Raw genomic sequence first — 17,392 nt, 5'->3', positions numbered from 1 at the left:
GTATAAATAAGTAAGGTTAAAAGGTTCACCGGCATAACTCTTGAGCAAAGTTTGCACGTTGCTTTATGTCAGCCTTCATGGTTTAAAAGATAAATAATCCCAATATTGATCACAGAAAGCAGTATCATTTGATAAGATCACTGATAACGATATTTTTATCATGTAGAACTATTTATAGTGATGTTCCAGTCAGGATTTTTACAGACATTCATTCAGGGCCCAAATAATTTTTTTTTGCAAATGAGCTAGCAAGACTAGCAAGAAATTATAAACTTTAGTGACGATGAAAACTTACCAAAGAGATTATCAGCCGATAGCGATTGGTAGACGATTAATTGGCGAACCTCTAACTAACTAACTAACTATGTAAATATCCTCTTACCTTGTTCTAAGGCTGTCTGACACTGAGCTTGTCCAGTTTCTAATCAGTCCCATCACCAGGTTGTTCCCCATCAGTTTGGTGTACTGGGTCAGCAGCTCTCGTACCACCACCTGCAAAACAACACAACACTGAGGTGTTTGTAGAGGATACAACAATCATGGGCTTGATCATAAACAATGATGAGTATGCATACAGGAACAAAGTACAAAATGTGACAGCCTGGAGCTCCAACAATAGTCTCATCCTTAACACCAAGAAGTCAAAAGAGATCCAAAAGAGATTTGTTTTTAAAGAGTCCCCTATTAAATGGAGTGGATGTAGAGAGAGAATATTACAGAGGGGTTTTCTTTGACTACACGCGCCTCCACTGTCATCGGAAAAGCACATCAATGTGTTTATTTTCTAAGAAGATTAAAAATTAAAAAAACTAAAGTTGCCTTAGAAACTTCTTTTGAACTTTTATTGATGTGCAATGAGGGTACTAAAATATTGCATCACATCCTGGCACGGTAGAGGCACAAGAGAGGTGCTTTGAAAAGAAGCACTCTGAAACAAGTTATGAAAATGGCACAAAATATACGCGTACATTCAGTTACCATTAGAACCCCCAAAATCCAACTCTCCCTCCACACACACCTCTTCTGATATCCTCCCCTCTGGTAGAAGATGCAGAACGATTTACTCTTATACTACATTAATGAAAAAAAGCTTTTCTTTTTTCTTTTTTTTGCTAGAGCTGTACAAATACACTTCCTGATTTGGGTATCTGCAGGAATTTGGAAATCAAATTGAAGGCTTTTTAAGAACTTTTTTAAGACCTGCACAGATAAACGTAATACTGTGTGATCGGGGTAGGGAACTATCTATGGTAACATATTAAACCATAAAATGACTGTTAAAAACATGTTTTAAAGTTCAGATACAGGTTTTCACAAAAACTAAGTTTTGTAAAATGATAAACTTCAAATTTCAGCTTTTAAACTAAAGAAATGGAATGAGTCAGAAGTATAAATTATTATATTGGTTTAAAACATAAATAATTTCTTAGGGTCTTAATTGTTTTGACACATTAGCTTCTTATCAATCCACTGTTTCACATTTACCACTGCGTGGTTCCTGCTTAAAAATATCTGTTGATTTTATCATTGATCTGAACAAAAAATGCAGACGTGCTGATTGAAAAATACTATTTTATCCTCTTCTAGTTGTCACTTTTGGAGCAGCAGAAATATAGCGTCAACCTGACAGCGCTCATATTTATTCAATGAAAACATAGCCTTTTGAAGGTTAATCATCGATAATTATAATCAAGACTTCTGTTGTACCATTTAAGGAATTTAATACAATTTGGTTATTTGCAACCTTTGTTAATGTTTTATGTAAATGTTTGAGAAACAAAGCAGTACCATTATTATAAAGTCTCGTGGTCTTTACAGAGAGTAAATGACTCTTTGTGTCATAATCATTGTGTATATTTCTGCCCTATATATGTCAAAATCAAACCTCCTCTACTCCTGCCTTAACAACTGTACAACTGCATACTGTAAAACAATCTTCTCAATGCAACTGAACTGGACACACAGAAGTTAACAGTGTGATGGTCATGTGTATGAAATTTGGAGCTAAATGCTAATTTCCTTCATGACAGGTGACGCTAAAATCTCTTAAACAATTCATTAGAGTGATGCCCAACAAAAAGTCCCCAAAACCAATCTGAGAGTGGGAATGAGAAAGAGAAATAAAGTGGCAGGCAGAGCCTCTCACGGTTCTTGTGACTTTAGCTAATGTTTGGTCCCTCAATCCCAGCACCCTCTATTTTCACATGCCCCAATATGACCTTCGGCATTGGTTAATCGTTTGCTTAAAGCACTTAATCAAAGATGAGCCCTCACAAATATAGCCAAAAACTTGAGGTATGCTTTGAAACAGCAAAACTGTATCTCTATTAAAGTAACAGTCAAAGGCAGAAGGCTATATTTTAAAGAGAATTTAGTTATATGTTCTCTATGATTCAAAGAGATAATATCATGAGATGTTTATTTGATTCGTGACATAAAAATAGTTTGATGTACTATGAAACGCTACTGTAGTGTTCGGATCTCCAGACACGCAGACCAGGAGGAGTTCACCCAAAATCAAAATTTGTTAAATACTCTCCCGCAGGTCATCCAAGATTTAGATGAGTTTGTTACTTCATGGCAACAGATTTGGAGAAATGTAGCATTCCATCATTGCTCAGCAATGTATCCTCTGTAGTGAATGGGTGCCGTCAGAATGAGAGTCCAAACAGCTGATAAAAACATCACAATAATCCACTTCCATGTTTATCAGTTAATGTCTTGTAAGCGAAAAGCTGTATGTTTATAAGAAACAAATCTATCATCAATACATTTTTAACAATAAACCTTTGCTTCTAGCTACAATATGAGTCCTCTATCCATAATATTGCTCTCTCCAGTAAAAAAGTTGTCTGAATCAGGAGAGAAATCTGCACAGATCAAGCACCAAAACAGCTCTAAACAATTGTGTGTGTGATTTTTATGTTAGAGACAACAGGTGATGGACTTTTTCACTGGAGGAAGCATTATCGATTATCGACTTATCTACGTATTTTGGACAGAACTGACAGCTCAAGTTAAAACACCTCAACAATGGATTTGATTTGTATTTTCTCTACACAAGTCATTAACTGATGGACTGGAGTGCTGTGGATTATTGAGATGTTTTTATCAGCTGTTTGGACTCTCATTCTGACGGCACCCATTCACTGCAGAGCATCCATTGGTGAGCAAGTTATGCAATGCTACATTTCTCCAAATCTGATTAAAAACAAACTAATTTACATCTGTGATCGCCTGAGGGTGAGCACATTTTCAGTAAATTTTCAGATTTGGATAATGCCCACATTTACACATGAGTGAAGCCTATTGGATGATCAGAAACTTGGCAACACATAGTAGGAACTAGAATTCCTAAACATTTGTTACTTGCGGTGTGCAATGCTTGCTTTTTTTTCCTTTTCCTTTTTTTTTTTTTTTAAAGGCAAGTGGAAAGAAGTGGTTCAAATCAACAGTCATTCATTTAATAACCATAATGCTGTTTCAAACCTTGTAGAATACGACAAAGTGATTTTTTTTTTAGATCAAATTTAGAGCGTACAAACATAACTGAGATTTGAGTGCAGAAGGGAAGATTCTGTAAATCCTGAATGACTTCAGTTTTGCTCAATAGCACGAGTCATATGAACTCATTTTATTGAACTTTTTTTGCCATTTTTTGTAGCACATGAAGGTGATTCATGATGAATTTGCAGAAGAAAGAAAAATGTGAAAGAACCGCTTTTATTCATCAAGGATACATTTAAATTGACAGTAAAGACATGTATAATGCTACAAAAGATTTCTATTTCAAATAAATACTGTTCTTTTGAACTTTCTATTCATCAAAGAATCCTGAAAAATATGAAGCAGCACAATTGTTTAAAATATTCCTAATATATATTTCTTGAGCAGCAAATCAGAATATTGGAAGGATTTCTGAAGATCATGTGACACTAAAGACTGGTGTTATGATGCTGAAAATACAGCTTTAATATTATAGGAATAAATTACATTTTAAAATATTTTCAAACAGAAAAGTGATATTTTAAATTGTAATTACATTTCACATTTTATCTAATAAATGCAACTTTGATAAGCATAAGAGATCTTTCAAAAACATAAAAAAAAATCTTATTCAAAACCAAACTTTAGAACAGCAGTGTATATGAACACTAATATAAACTACAGTAATGCAAATTACTAAGCTCAAGTTTTAGAAAAAAGCTAAAAATATGAATCTGCACAGATAGCATTTCTCTGAGAGTTTAAATTCTGATTGCATCATTAAATGTAACAAAGATTTTACACAGATATTTTGTAACTGTAATATTTCATGATATTCAAAATTCTCTCCAGTATTCCAAACCAGAGGGACAAATGGTAATTTAAACTAAAATGCTTAGCTGCAATAGTGAATATTGTCCTTCTCAATGGTTTAGACTCTCTAGTGTTAAAATGTCAACACCATCGGTCTGTTTCCAAGGATTCAATTGCATGACTTTATTTTGGTACTGAAGGGCATAATCTAATTTCAGCAGAAACTACATGTCTTTAGGCAAGCTGTGAATGCAGACGTTGTGTTGGAGTCTCCGTGCATGTTATGTGTGCATGTGTCATCTTACATGCGGTGCAAATTAGTACCAGCACAAAATGAATCACAAAGCTGACCTAATTACCTCAGCAGTCCTCCAATAACCAGCCCCTATGCTAGAGACACATTATTGCTGATTAAATTGTGTGCAATTGCATCAAAATGACCCCCTTTATGCTAATCCACCTAATTCAATTTAGTTTGTGAGACACAGTTTATATTTTGAAAAGAATTGCAGCTTGTCTAGTTTCCCCTCCAAGCGGTCATCGTGTAGATATCTCTGTGTTTTCTGTTTACACTGTCTTGTTTGTCTAAACGTGGGTATTTGAATGTGATATTGGACTATATTAAGGGAATAGCTCTAAAATAAGAAGGAAAACAAATAACAACCCTAAGGAAAAAGAGGCTAGTAAACATGACCCTTGTGACCAAGCATTTTTCCCCTCAATACTTGCTGGTGCATTTGTTGTGTGGTGTCATCTAGCTAATGGGAGTATTTATGCATACCTGAAGCATGACCATGTTGTCGCCCTCAAATGTGACAAAGACGTCGGAGTCACACTTCAGAGACGGAATACGGTTTTCCATCATAAAGCCCTGGAAGAAAAATCAACCACAGCCTCTATTTAGAAGTGGCTAAAGGAAATAAAGCATATCATAATCTACATTTGACAAACATACTGTATATCGACATCGCTAAAAGGAACAAAAATGAAGATTTTCTGAAAATGTAACATGTAGGTGAGTTTGTTTCTTCGCCAGATTTAGAGAAATGTAGCATTGCATCACTTGATCACCAGTGAAGTGATCAATCATCTGAAGTGAATGGGTGCCGTCGGAATGAGAGCTGATAAAAACATCACAATAATCCACTCCAGTCTCTTCCAATGAAGAAACAAGCTCATCAAAATCTTGGATGGCCTGAGGATATGTACATTTTCAGCAAATGTTCATGTTTAGGTCTTTATCTGACCACTTTCAATGAACCCACTCAAACTCACACAGTTAGCATAAAACTGAGTAGAAATGACGTTTTGTTGTGACCAGTTAATTTTTCCAATATTTGCCCACTTGAATAGATTTTCAGTTTGTTTAGAATAATTTACATTGGTGAAGTAGAGCAAAAACAGACAATACAGTGTCTAAAATGTGATTCGTTTAATATTATCTTATTGTTGTATATTTGGGAAAAATGGCACTCTTGCTCATATGATATTGCTTGACTATAGCACAAGTTAAAAAAGGGCCCATGCAGAGGGCTTTTTTTGTCCATATACAGAATTTGAATGAATTTTGTTGGTATTTTTGCCCATGTTAATTAAGTGGATGGGAATAATGATGAAAAATGATTGGCAGGATGCTGGTATATGGGTGCTAATGTGTTCAGAGCGGTTTCTAGCACATTAATTAAATAGTTGCTAGAGTGCTGTTAAGTGTTTGCTTACAACTCCAAGTGGTCAATAATCGCCTGCAAGGTAAAAGAAAAAAAGAAGTAAAGTTTGGGGCTTGAGCTATTGTAATAATGATACTTGTCTGTGTGACAATCATGAGAGCCTTATTTATTTAAAAGATATCTTAACACAAGCTATTGCGTTAGCATGCATTTTGTTTAGCGTGAGATCCAAAATATTTAATGTTAGACGTGTGAAAGCAAAATCGTACATCAGCCCTGTGGTTTCACGCATTTTATACATATACATGCTGTTCACACCATATGCACAACACTCAACAAAAATAAAAAGGCCTATTAATAAGATTACACCACTGATATTTGCATTTATTATTCAAACAGACATAAAATAAATTAATGAGAACCGGTCGTAATTTATTTCAAGATGTTGATCATTTACTGACACTTTTCACTTTTCTTGACTAGATCATTTTAAAGTTGTAAAGTTTCCATGTAGATTTAAAATGAATTTAAAAAAGTCATATATAAGAAGAAGAAGAAGCAGCAACAAAACCCCAGTTAGAATTGTATTAGATTATAGTATGTAAAACATGTCAGTCCACAGAAAACATCAATGCACGTTATTTTTTGACAATTCATGATGATTGTATTTGACAGAACAGGACATGAGTAATAGCGTATATATATACAGTGTGTTTAGGTGCAAAGACGCACACACACTCACCATGCCGCCAGTACACTCACGACAGTCTTGCAGACACGCGACGTTCTCCCACGTGCTGTAGGCTTTGAGTCCTGCGACCAGAGCTTGCAGAGCACGATTGCTTTGAAGATCCTGACCCTGACACAAAGCATCATCCATCAAACCTGCAGCGTATCTGAGAGCAAACACAGGAACAGAAGGACAATGCACACACAATACAATCACATCAAACCAGAACCTAATAAAGGACTATTGCTTTGTAGAAATATATGACCTTGGTGTTGCTAGCATCACGCTGTAGTTTCTGAGCTACAGGAATGTTGCCAAAATAAATGTGAATAAAAATAAAAAGATTAAATATTAATACATTAAATTACAAATATATATTTTTAAATGGTACAAAAGGGAATCAGACTTTCAACTGTACACACGTTTTACCATCAAACTTTTTCATTCTCTTTGACTTTCTGATAAAGCGCAGATGTTTTAGATAAATAATGGTGCAATCGTCAGGGGTTTCTCAGAAGGAGGCACCTGAGCTCCTCTTTTGCTTTGATTCTCCTCCTGTGGTATTTCTCAGAATGTGCCACTGACCTGAATTACACAGACACAGAGACCTCCAGTGGAGGCCAAGAAAAATGCTGCTTCTTTGTGTCTTTAAAGGACACACAAACACACACACACACACACACACACACACACACACACACACACACACGTGTCCCTGGAGCACAAAAGCAGTCTTAAGTCTCTGGGGTATATTTGTAGCAATAGCCAAAAACACTTTGTATGGGTCAAAATGATTGATTTTTCTTTTATGCCAACAATCATTAGGATATTAATTAAAGATCATGTTCCGTGAAATATATTTTGTAAATTTCCTACTGTAAATATATCAAAACTGAAGTTTTGATTAGTAATATGCATTGCTGAGAACTTCATTTGGAGAACTTTAAAGATGATTTTCTCAATATTTAAATATTTTGCTCCCTCAGATTCCAGATTTTCAAATAGTTTCAAATTTATAATATATTTTAAAATATTGTCCTCCTAACAAACCATACATCAATGGAAAGCTTATTTATTCAGCTTTCAGATGATGCAAAAATCACAATTTCGAAAAATTGACACTTTAGACTGGTTTTGTGGTCCAGGGTCACATATTACATTCTCTTCTTATTTTTTTTTTATCTAGTTTGATGTTCTGTGTAGACAAACTCTGACCACTTATATAAAAGATAAAAAAAGAAAAAGCAAAAATGGTTGCTCACCCAAAGATATTGTATGGCTTAAATGACTTACAGCTTTTGTGTGTGCTAAAATGTTTTTTGCTAATTAAAAATACAATGGACCCTTTTCACATTTCTGGGGTTCTCAGAACAGGAAGTCGTCTGTCAGTAAACTTCTACAGTAGTGAATGGGAGATGACATCAGATTGTATGTATTATCATGTATTCTCATTTGCTCTAAAAGCAAAAGAAAAAAAAATCTATGATAGTACTTCACTGACATTCCAAATTAGGGAAAAAAATCACAGAAATCAGAAGTCAAACAATGTCAAATGTTCATTGTATTAGAAAAATTTGAATTATGAAAAACGTTCCTAGATTTGCAATGCTGATAATTATGGAACTGCTTGATCACAAGAGTTAACAAAAATGTATTTTTGCAACATAGAATCAAAAGAATCTAATAATTTTATGTTTTATTTTGAAGCCTTCCTGCTCGAACAGTACCACATGACACTAACAACACCAATGTCACAGGTTCGATTCCCAGATAATGCTTGGAGTAGATGCATGTAAATTAATCTTGTTTTGTTATTCAGATTTTTCTCTTCAGTAAAACATTTAAACAACAGCACTTGTAATATTTTTGGCTTTTTAAAATTAGATTAAATACCTTAAATAGTCTTTTCTCAAATGCAATTTGCTTTGAACAAAATCCTCTGCTTAATTAAGGAAAGACACCCCAGGAATACTAATAGTTATTGTCATACTTCTAATAACACGTTTCAAGTTTATTGATTACATTAAGAATTCTGAGATATTATGTTAAAATATGCAATTGATGCATACTCTAATTAATATATATATATATATATATATATATATATATATATATATATATATATATATATATATATATATATATATATATATATATATATATATAATAAAAAAAAACATAATTTTAGTAATAAAATTTTGTAAGAACTATACGAACAGACTAATTTTTTTTTTGTTCACCCTCTTTATATTTTAATTTTTTCAAAACTAACGCTTTATAGAGATGCATTATATAACTGAAATTTACAAATGCAAATAGATACAGTGCGATAAAAATAATAGGGCTGGGAAAATAAATAGATGCACGGCGAATCGAGAAATGATTCAGCATCGATTCTGATATTTTCCGAATGCATCGCGATCCTTTCTTGAATCGATTCTGAGCTTAGTTTTGAACAGCAGATGGCACTGCATGCATTAGAAACACCCGCATTCTGCTCGTTTCCAAATCCTTACAGACACTTGAACCTAAAATAATCATTCATAAAATCCGAAAAGGTTGAAGTGAATTACAAAGGGGTTCACAGTGGGCTGTGTTTACATTAATCTTGCATCATAAAAGCATTCGAAGATGAGCATTTGAGTGTGCAGATAAAAACTAGATTAGAGCGCCATCTGCTGTTAAAATCTAAGCTCAGAATCGATTCCAGAGGAATCGCGATGCATTCGGAAAATCTAAGAATCGATCCACGAATCGATTTTTGCATCAATTTCTCATCCCAGCCCTACAAAATAAACACCTCAAAGTGTATTTTGTATGTTTTCTTTCCACTAGTCTGAAACAACACATAATGACAACCAAAATAGCCACAAATCTTAAAACTCAAACAAATGTTTTCCTGTAATGTCTTGCCTTTACATATAAAAAGGCCGTGAACAGGAAGTAGATTCACCTGGTGGTGAAGATGAGCGCGAGGGCAGCCGCCAGGTGTGGCATCAGTCTCAGGTACTGTGTTTGGTGCTCGATGATCTTCACCTCATCCTGATCCTTCGGACCGAACTGTCTGCGACTGTAAAGAACATTTCCACATTGAACCTCATTCAGAATGTCACTGCAATCTCAGAAACCGCTGTCATTGTCAGAGAATCACATTCAAAGCCAAACAGACACAGCAGGGTCACAGCAAAGGGGTCAGACGTCCCACAACACACCTGGATGTCGATGCACCGGAGAAATAAACCAAAAACCATTCCAGGTTACCCACTTTTCTAACCGCAGTGCATGCATTAGTGTGTGTGGTGGACGGCTGGTCTTGTGTCTGTATGTGCTTCTGTCTTTCTGCTGTACTCAAGTCGAGCTTTGTACACCTGTGACTCTTGAACTACCACAAACTGTATCTCTACATCTAACATCTGCAGGTGGCTTCCCCACACAGCAGACGAGATGGGAGCATGTGTGTGTGCGCATATGTGTGGTTTTAAAGGTGAGAAGCCCACACAGAAATCCTATTGTAACATGCCTCATCTAAAGTTGAATGTCTTATGTACAGGTCTCTTAAAATTACACAGACATGTGTATGTGCTGGTCAAATGTCATGTAAAAGTGCATTAAGGTTACTGATGTTATTGTAGAAACACCCTATTTATAGATGCACAGTATTTGCAGAGTAAGTAAGTAACAAACTAAACAGTAATAATGTTGCAAAGTACAAAAACAAATACAAATTTGGCTATGAAGAAGACAATAGTGTCATTATTCAGTTTAATTTAGTTGTTAGTGTTGATTCAATTTGGTTCAAAATGTGCAATGTTCATTAAATGATTAATAATTGGACTATAAGCAGCTGTACAGAAGACAACGGTGTCATTATCTTAGCTCAGTGTTGATTCAGTTCAGTTCAATAGGTGTCGATGTTGTAGAGTTTGTCACCTATTATTATTAATTCTTCAACCAAATATCCAAAAGTAAAACTGAAATAAAAAATAAAGTTATATAAAATAATGAATACAAATGTCTAAAATTACAAAAAATAATAATAATACAACTATATAATAAAAAAAATTACTAAATAAAAGCTATATACAATAATAATAAATCTAATAAAATGACTAAAGCACATAACAAAATTACTAAAACCAAAATTAAGAAAATATAAAAATATGAAATACTTCAATAGTACATAAATAACACTGCTATTTGTTAGCATGAACGAATAGATGCACAACATCAGTGACGTCAGTAGGGTTGCTATTGAGATAAAGCGAGTTGTATACAGCTGTTCATGTGATCTCTACACGACGTTTTTTTATTTATCTGAAAGTCCTTTTGGGATGTTTAACATCCCTTACAGTCAATTACTTTAGAAATAAACCTCTTTTTCGTCGAGGAAACACAGATCTATGAACTATTCTGAACTGCAATATTCTATAGTGGAATATATAGAAGTCACCGGAAGACATAGTGGAACCACATGATGCAAGCGCACACCTACATTTCCTGAAGACTGATGAAATGCATGAAGTGTCGTCTTTCATCTGAACAACTGTCCTTCATTTCTCTTGTCTCTTGTTATTTCATTCAAAAAGTGAAACGTTATACCATTAAACTCAACATAATACGGCTTTCACAACCCATTCTATTTGCCTTATACTTCCTACTGGACATCCTGTACAAGAATTATGAACTTAAGTTATTAACTTTTAGATTATATTAAGATTTTCTTCGATTTTAGAAAGACTGCATTAATGAAATGCTACTTGCCTGTTGGACAGCTCAGTCATTGTTAATGACAACTAAAACTATTATAAATCATTTTCAATAATCAAAATAAATCAATAAAAAAAATTGATAAACTTTGTACAGGAAGATTAGCAACATTGGCAACCAAATGAAATAAGCTTAAGTACAAAAATGACTAAAACTAAACTAACTGAAAAATAAATACAATAAAATTGACAATAAACAAAGCTTTCTAAAAATATGAAAAACAAAAATGACTAAAATTGACAAAATTAAATAAATCTATATAAAAATGACTAAAACTAAAAGTGAAGTAAATTTTCCAAATCTGAAATAAAAATCTATTTAAGCTATATAAAAATACACAACAATGAAAACTAATAAAAATAACTAAAACAACAGCTAAAATTAAAGTCTATTAACAAATTTGTTATATATATATATATATATATATATATATATATATATATATATATATCATAAAAAGGAGAATACAATTACGTAACAAAATTACTAAACCTGAAACAAAACCTAAAATAAAAACTGAAAATATAAAAAAAAGCTAATTTAAAATATGAAAAAATATACTATAATAGAATATAAATACATACACTGGTATTAGTTAATATTAACAAATGGCTACATGATCTCAGTGACTTGTAATGTGATGATCAAAAACAGCAAAGACAAAAACTATTTTCTTTGGAATGGTGTGCACCAATGAACATGTCTAAAGATTGATTTCATGTTGACTTTAAATGACTGTACGTAGCTACTGAACTTGAGTATCAATCTTTACCGCTGTTTGTTTGCCAAGTCTTAAACTTATTACTAACTTTCCCAGCAACTGACCGAACAACCTGCTGCTCTGCTTCTCCCAAACCTTGCAAGCAAATCTGCGAGCCACATGTGCACAAAGTGACCTCCGACTGTGCTTTGACAGCACAGCACGCTGTTGTTTTTAATCTTAAACCCTCTCTCGTTCAGAAAGTCTGAAGTGCAGTGGCTTTGAGGTGCGTGTCGTAATAAGATCGAACAAGAAGAGGTGTGGTGGGCTGAGAGCATCGAGCCTGATAACTGCGAGTGTGGTTTTTCTCTCACACCTGAGCGCTCATACATGTTGTGGCTCTTTGTTCCTCCTCTGATATGTTTGTGCGTGTGGGTGCGCAGAGCCGTTTTGCAAATGGAAAACCTGCAACTATAGAAAGCAAACATTTCCTCTCTTTCTGTATTTGTTTCAGCCTGGGGATGCCATGTTCAGAGAGCCCCAGCATCGCCCACGCAGACGCACACATGCACCAAGCCACATGTGAGGAAGACGTGCAGCAGCAGCCGAGAGTATCCCTCTGAACTGGATGTGCTCTGCGGTGAGGAGAGACTCCACACGTCACGCCGCTCTCATTTTGTTTGCACTCATTTCTAGAGCTTGTTGTTTATTTTTCTCTCCCCTACGACCACATAAATGGCTTTTGAAACTCGTCGATGCAGATTTGATGCGCAACTGTTTAACGCTGATAAATAATTACAGGGAATTGTTTTGATCTGTTACCACTGATGCATCGCGTCTGCATTTCACGTGAATTTGCACGACATTCACACATACAGATTTTTAACAACCTACCTGTGACTGTAGCGTACTGCAATGACGAGCCCCAGCTGTAGAGAAAACACACTATTTAAAGGTGATTTTTTTTCCAAAAACATGTTAATAAGACTGCTGCTGGACATTATTAATAATTAAAGATGCAGTTCTCCCTAAAATCGATCATTTACTCATCCTCATGTTGTTAAAAACCTGGATTTCTTGCTTTCTTTTGTGAAACACAAAATGAGATATTTAGCAGAATGACCAGGCATATCTTATAACCATAACTGCATCCAGCCCTTTATATAAAGTTGGAAATATAAATATATCCAGCTAGATCCACATACATACAGTATACTCATGTAAAGATATATTATCGTCCAGCGCTAATCTGATAGATGTAATTATAAGGCATGAAGATATTAAGATATTTTAAAATATCTTGATTTTCTGTAAAGCTGCTTTATAAATATCAAATAAATATCTAAATCAAATAAATCAAAGTCATACTGGTGACAGAGAGAGTAAATTGAACAATACATTAATTCATTTAATTAACTGAAATAAAATCGTTTAAAAATAATTAAATATAAATATAAATTAATATATATTAAACTTAAACTGAAACTAAAATAAAATATAAATAGATGAAGAATTTAACAATTAATTTTTGTCTGGCAGCTAACTGAGTTAAAATAAAGTTAAAAATAAATATAAAAAGAAAAAACTTATAAAAATAACAAAGGTGCATAATACAATTTCTAAAACTAAAATGAAAAATAAAGTCAAAATATTACTAAAATAACATAAACAATACTAAAATCTCACGATATTACACTAGAGAAATAATTGCATGTCTCCCTCTTGTGGTGAAGCTGAAGCATCACTGACTTTACTGCGTCACACAGAGATGCAAGTGTGTGATGGTGCATAATAATCATGTTTCCAGAGTAATAACACTGATTTCTGTTGTGTTTAATGCGAGTGGAGGTGAGTAGAAACCTTCATGGCAGCCATTGCTTGTACAGTGAGTCCCAGGCGGGTGGGCGTCAGGGCAGCCAGCATTGCATTGAAGCGACTGCTTTTACTGAGGACAGGAGACGAGTACAAACCATCAGCTGACACTGACCCAAACCTGCAATACACAAGAACGAGTTGTGAGAGACACGCATTCTCTCCTACATTCATACATCAAACAGGCACACGCATGCATATATATCTATATCTATATGTGTGTGTGTGTGTGTGTGTGTGTGTGTGTGTGTTTTCTGATAATGTTGACAAATTCATTTTTTTTTTTTTTAATTAACCTCTGAGAACTTTCTAACTATCAAATAAATAATAAAACATGACCAAATAGAAATAAAACATTATTAAATTGTATATTAAAAATAATAATAATAATAATAGCAACATATTAAAATATTGTTAAAATATATTTAAGCATTATTTAAATAATCACGGTTTAATTTATTTGATATTTCTGTTGGCATCAATGAATTTCAATCATTTTTTTTCCCCAGTCATTCGTAAATAATGGATAAGGATTTTTTAATTCATAATTATTTAATAATAGCCATAAAAATCTGGACTATGAAATGTTTACAAATTTAATAGATTTTCTAGGTTTGGAAATCACAACTTTAACATTCGCTGATATTTTCAGTTTTTTCCATGATTGTGGGAATTCCTAATATAATCTCACGAATCAGTTCAGTTTTGTTCACGATGCCTAGTCCGTTATCTCACTTTCCCAGCAGATTTTCCCTTGGTATCAGGACGTTATTAAATATCAAAATGCCATTGTCAACCCCATGCAGACCTGTGCAAAAACACACATATAAAGTACAACAGTCAAGACTTTAAAACATTATTTTTCAATGCAGACCTCCTCGATAATGTTAATGCATTACCTTCTTTGTGCTTCATGTCAATGGTGGTCACTCCTGGCCACATGACTCCATTCTGATCACGGATTGGTACAATAAAGCAGTGGGGACCTGAAACAGACATCATCTCAATAAGAAGCATGATTTAGGTGGCGTTCATATCCATACAAGTTATGTGCTAAAGTTTAACACATGGGTTAGTAATTCAAGTTTATGCTTTGCAAATATTTTGAAATAACAACAAAATGCATGCATGTTCACATGTAAAATTTAAATCAGTGTCTAAATGAGCACAAATGAGTTGTTAGAAACATGCCAGATATGCTGAACTAATGTGCAGACGGGTTTATGATGATAATTCAGTATGTAAAGTCAGTATGAACAGCCGTTGCATCAGTCTTACCCTGAGATTCTCCATTTATAATGAGCTGGGCAAACACAGCGGCATAGTTTCCTTTCATTGCATTCCCGATGTACATTTTCTGAGCATCTTCGGAAGGTGTGTGAATAATAAACTCCTGCGAAACCACCATCAGAAACATTTCAACTCAACTCCGTGTCTGTTTCGCAATAATTCAAGTGTGGATATGAGTCACAAAAATGAAAGGTTTCCAGTGAACAACATTAGATTTCAGTTTCAATTCAAATTCAATTTACTCTTATAAGTAAGCATGAATGTCATATGGGTTTACAACATAAGTTGCTGACGCCAGAATTGATATTTTTGGCTAAACTATACTTTTAAATTGTGCATTGAAATCACGGTTGATCCCAGACAGTCCTGTAGATGAAAGCATCGAGTAGTTTTGGGAATCACCTGTGTGGACTGATTGTATCGAGCTTCAGTGATAATGCCTCGAACGTTGCTACCGTGGCCCCTCTCAGTCATCGCAAACATCCCTGTAAACTCTAACTCCTGCAATTAAACACAAAACTGTAAAGGGCATGTTGCATTGACATAAAAAAAATAACTCACCCCAAAAAGAAAATTTGCCTTACCCATCCATGATGTATAAATGTAGCATTGCATCACTTGATCACCAGTGGATGCTGTGCAGTGAATGGGTGCCGTCAGAATAAGTGTCCAAACAGCTGATAAAAACAATACAATAATCCACAGCACTCCAGTCCATCAGTTAAAGTGTTGTGAAGAGAAAAAATGTTTTTTTTTAAAGAAACAAATCCATCAAGACGCTATTATGGATTATGAACTTGTTATTATGGATCAATGACTCATATTATAGCCGAAAGCAAAGGACTGAAGTTAAAACAGTTTAATGACTGATTTGTTTCTTACAAACACTTGACAAGACATTGATTGATGGACTGGAGTGGTGTGGAGTACTTGTGGATTATTGTGATGTTTTTATCAGCTGTTTGGACTCTCGTTCTGACGGCACCCATTCGTTGCAGAGGATCCACTGGTGAGCAATGCTAAATGTGATGCAATGCTAAAATGAACCAAATTAACTAATCTACATCTTAATTTGGGGGTAAACTATACCTTTAAATCAATAATGTCAGCCATTCTCGCAATAAACAAACACATGCAAACTCATAGTGACCAAAAGGACCAGGACTTTGACTTCCAAACATTACTGTGCAAATCTGTTGAGTGTGTTTCAAAGTCTGGAGTGCACAGCATTTATTCATGACTTACTGAAACAGGGAGATACCATTTGATCTTCTGCTCTGGACTGCCCAGATTACTGACAGCACCTCCATAGAGTCCACACACAACACCGAGCTGAGGGATACAGCGAACAGTGCAGTGTGACTATTCAAATGTGGAATAGATGCAAATGTGTAGCGCCATGCATGCCAACACCACATGCAAATGTCTCGAGAACAGCTCAAAATTCAGTTATAGCGTAAACAACAGCAACCTGAGATCTTTGAAAACCTGTTCCAGCTGATTTCAGCATAATTACCTCTATCACAAAACAGCGGGAATTTTAGAATACACCGTAACAATGATTTTACAACATGTTACCTGCCATTTCTTTGTAATTGTTTGTGAAGTTTACAAGCATTTTCTGAGTTAAAATTGTTCTGCACCATTTTTGTCAGTTTATAACACAAAAAAAAATGTACAAACCTTGACTCCCGTGGACATGTCAGCGGAGCAGATGATCTCGGTGATGCCTAAACTCTTGTTTATGAAGCCTTTTTGCTTCTCTTTTAGCTAAACAAAGGCAAATAATAAATGTTCAATATGCATTACACTAAGGAATACAACAACATTGTACTGCCTGGATGTTTTCAATGCACTGGGTTTTATGATAGCATGGCAAAACCAATTTTTTGTCTCATGTAGCATGGTAAAACCTTGTTTTAGGACTTCTACCAATGTTGAGGCTTGGAGGACAAAGTGAATTTAAGGAATATATCAAAGTGCTAACGTTTTTAGCAAATGACAACATAGCTTTACCATGGTAACACCATAGTACTTTTTGAATGCGTAATGAAGACGTGCAGAAGA

At 34.5% G+C, this 17,392-nt stretch overlaps 2 protein-coding genes across 3 annotated transcripts in view; one reads left to right on the top strand and one right to left on the bottom strand.

Annotated features, from left to right (window-relative positions):
* The window catches only part of lhcgr (luteinizing hormone/choriogonadotropin receptor), a 59,506-nt gene that overhangs the window by 18,671 nt on the left and 23,443 nt on the right, over nt 1-17,392 (top strand). Inside the window, exons 2-3 of the mRNA XM_052612472.1 lie at nt 10,116-10,180; nt 12,678-12,803. Coding sequence (XP_052468432.1) covers nt 10,141-10,180; nt 12,678-12,803 — 166 coding nt within the window. The 5' untranslated portion in view covers nt 10,116-10,140. The remainder of the gene's footprint in view (nt 1-10,115; nt 10,181-12,677; nt 12,804-17,392) is intronic.
* The window catches only part of acoxl (acyl-CoA oxidase-like), a 37,239-nt gene that overhangs the window by 19,382 nt on the left and 465 nt on the right, over nt 1-17,392 (bottom strand). For both annotated transcript variants that reach the window (XM_052612474.1, XM_052612473.1), the window contains exons 3-14: nt 17,009-17,095; nt 16,571-16,657; nt 15,728-15,826; nt 15,314-15,428; nt 14,935-15,021; nt 14,771-14,843; nt 14,024-14,156; nt 13,058-13,092; nt 9,650-9,766; nt 6,709-6,862; nt 5,081-5,170; nt 383-492 (exon numbers count right to left, since the gene is read on the bottom strand). In XM_052612474.1, coding sequence (XP_052468434.1) covers nt 383-492; nt 5,081-5,170; nt 6,709-6,862; nt 9,650-9,766; nt 13,058-13,092; nt 14,024-14,156; nt 14,771-14,843; nt 14,935-15,021; nt 15,314-15,428; nt 15,728-15,826; nt 16,571-16,657; nt 17,009-17,095 — 1,187 coding nt within the window. The remainder of the gene's footprint in view (nt 1-382; nt 493-5,080; nt 5,171-6,708; nt 6,863-9,649; nt 9,767-13,057; nt 13,093-14,023; nt 14,157-14,770; nt 14,844-14,934; nt 15,022-15,313; nt 15,429-15,727; nt 15,827-16,570; nt 16,658-17,008; nt 17,096-17,392) is intronic.

Source organism: Carassius gibelio, chromosome A13 (assembly GCF_023724105.1).
Source record: "Carassius gibelio isolate Cgi1373 ecotype wild population from Czech Republic chromosome A13, carGib1.2-hapl.c, whole genome shotgun sequence".
Taxonomy (NCBI): Eukaryota; Metazoa; Chordata; class Actinopteri; order Cypriniformes; family Cyprinidae; genus Carassius; species Carassius gibelio.
Note: the sequence above shows the minus strand (reverse complement) of the source record. Positions and strands in the feature narration are given on the sequence as shown.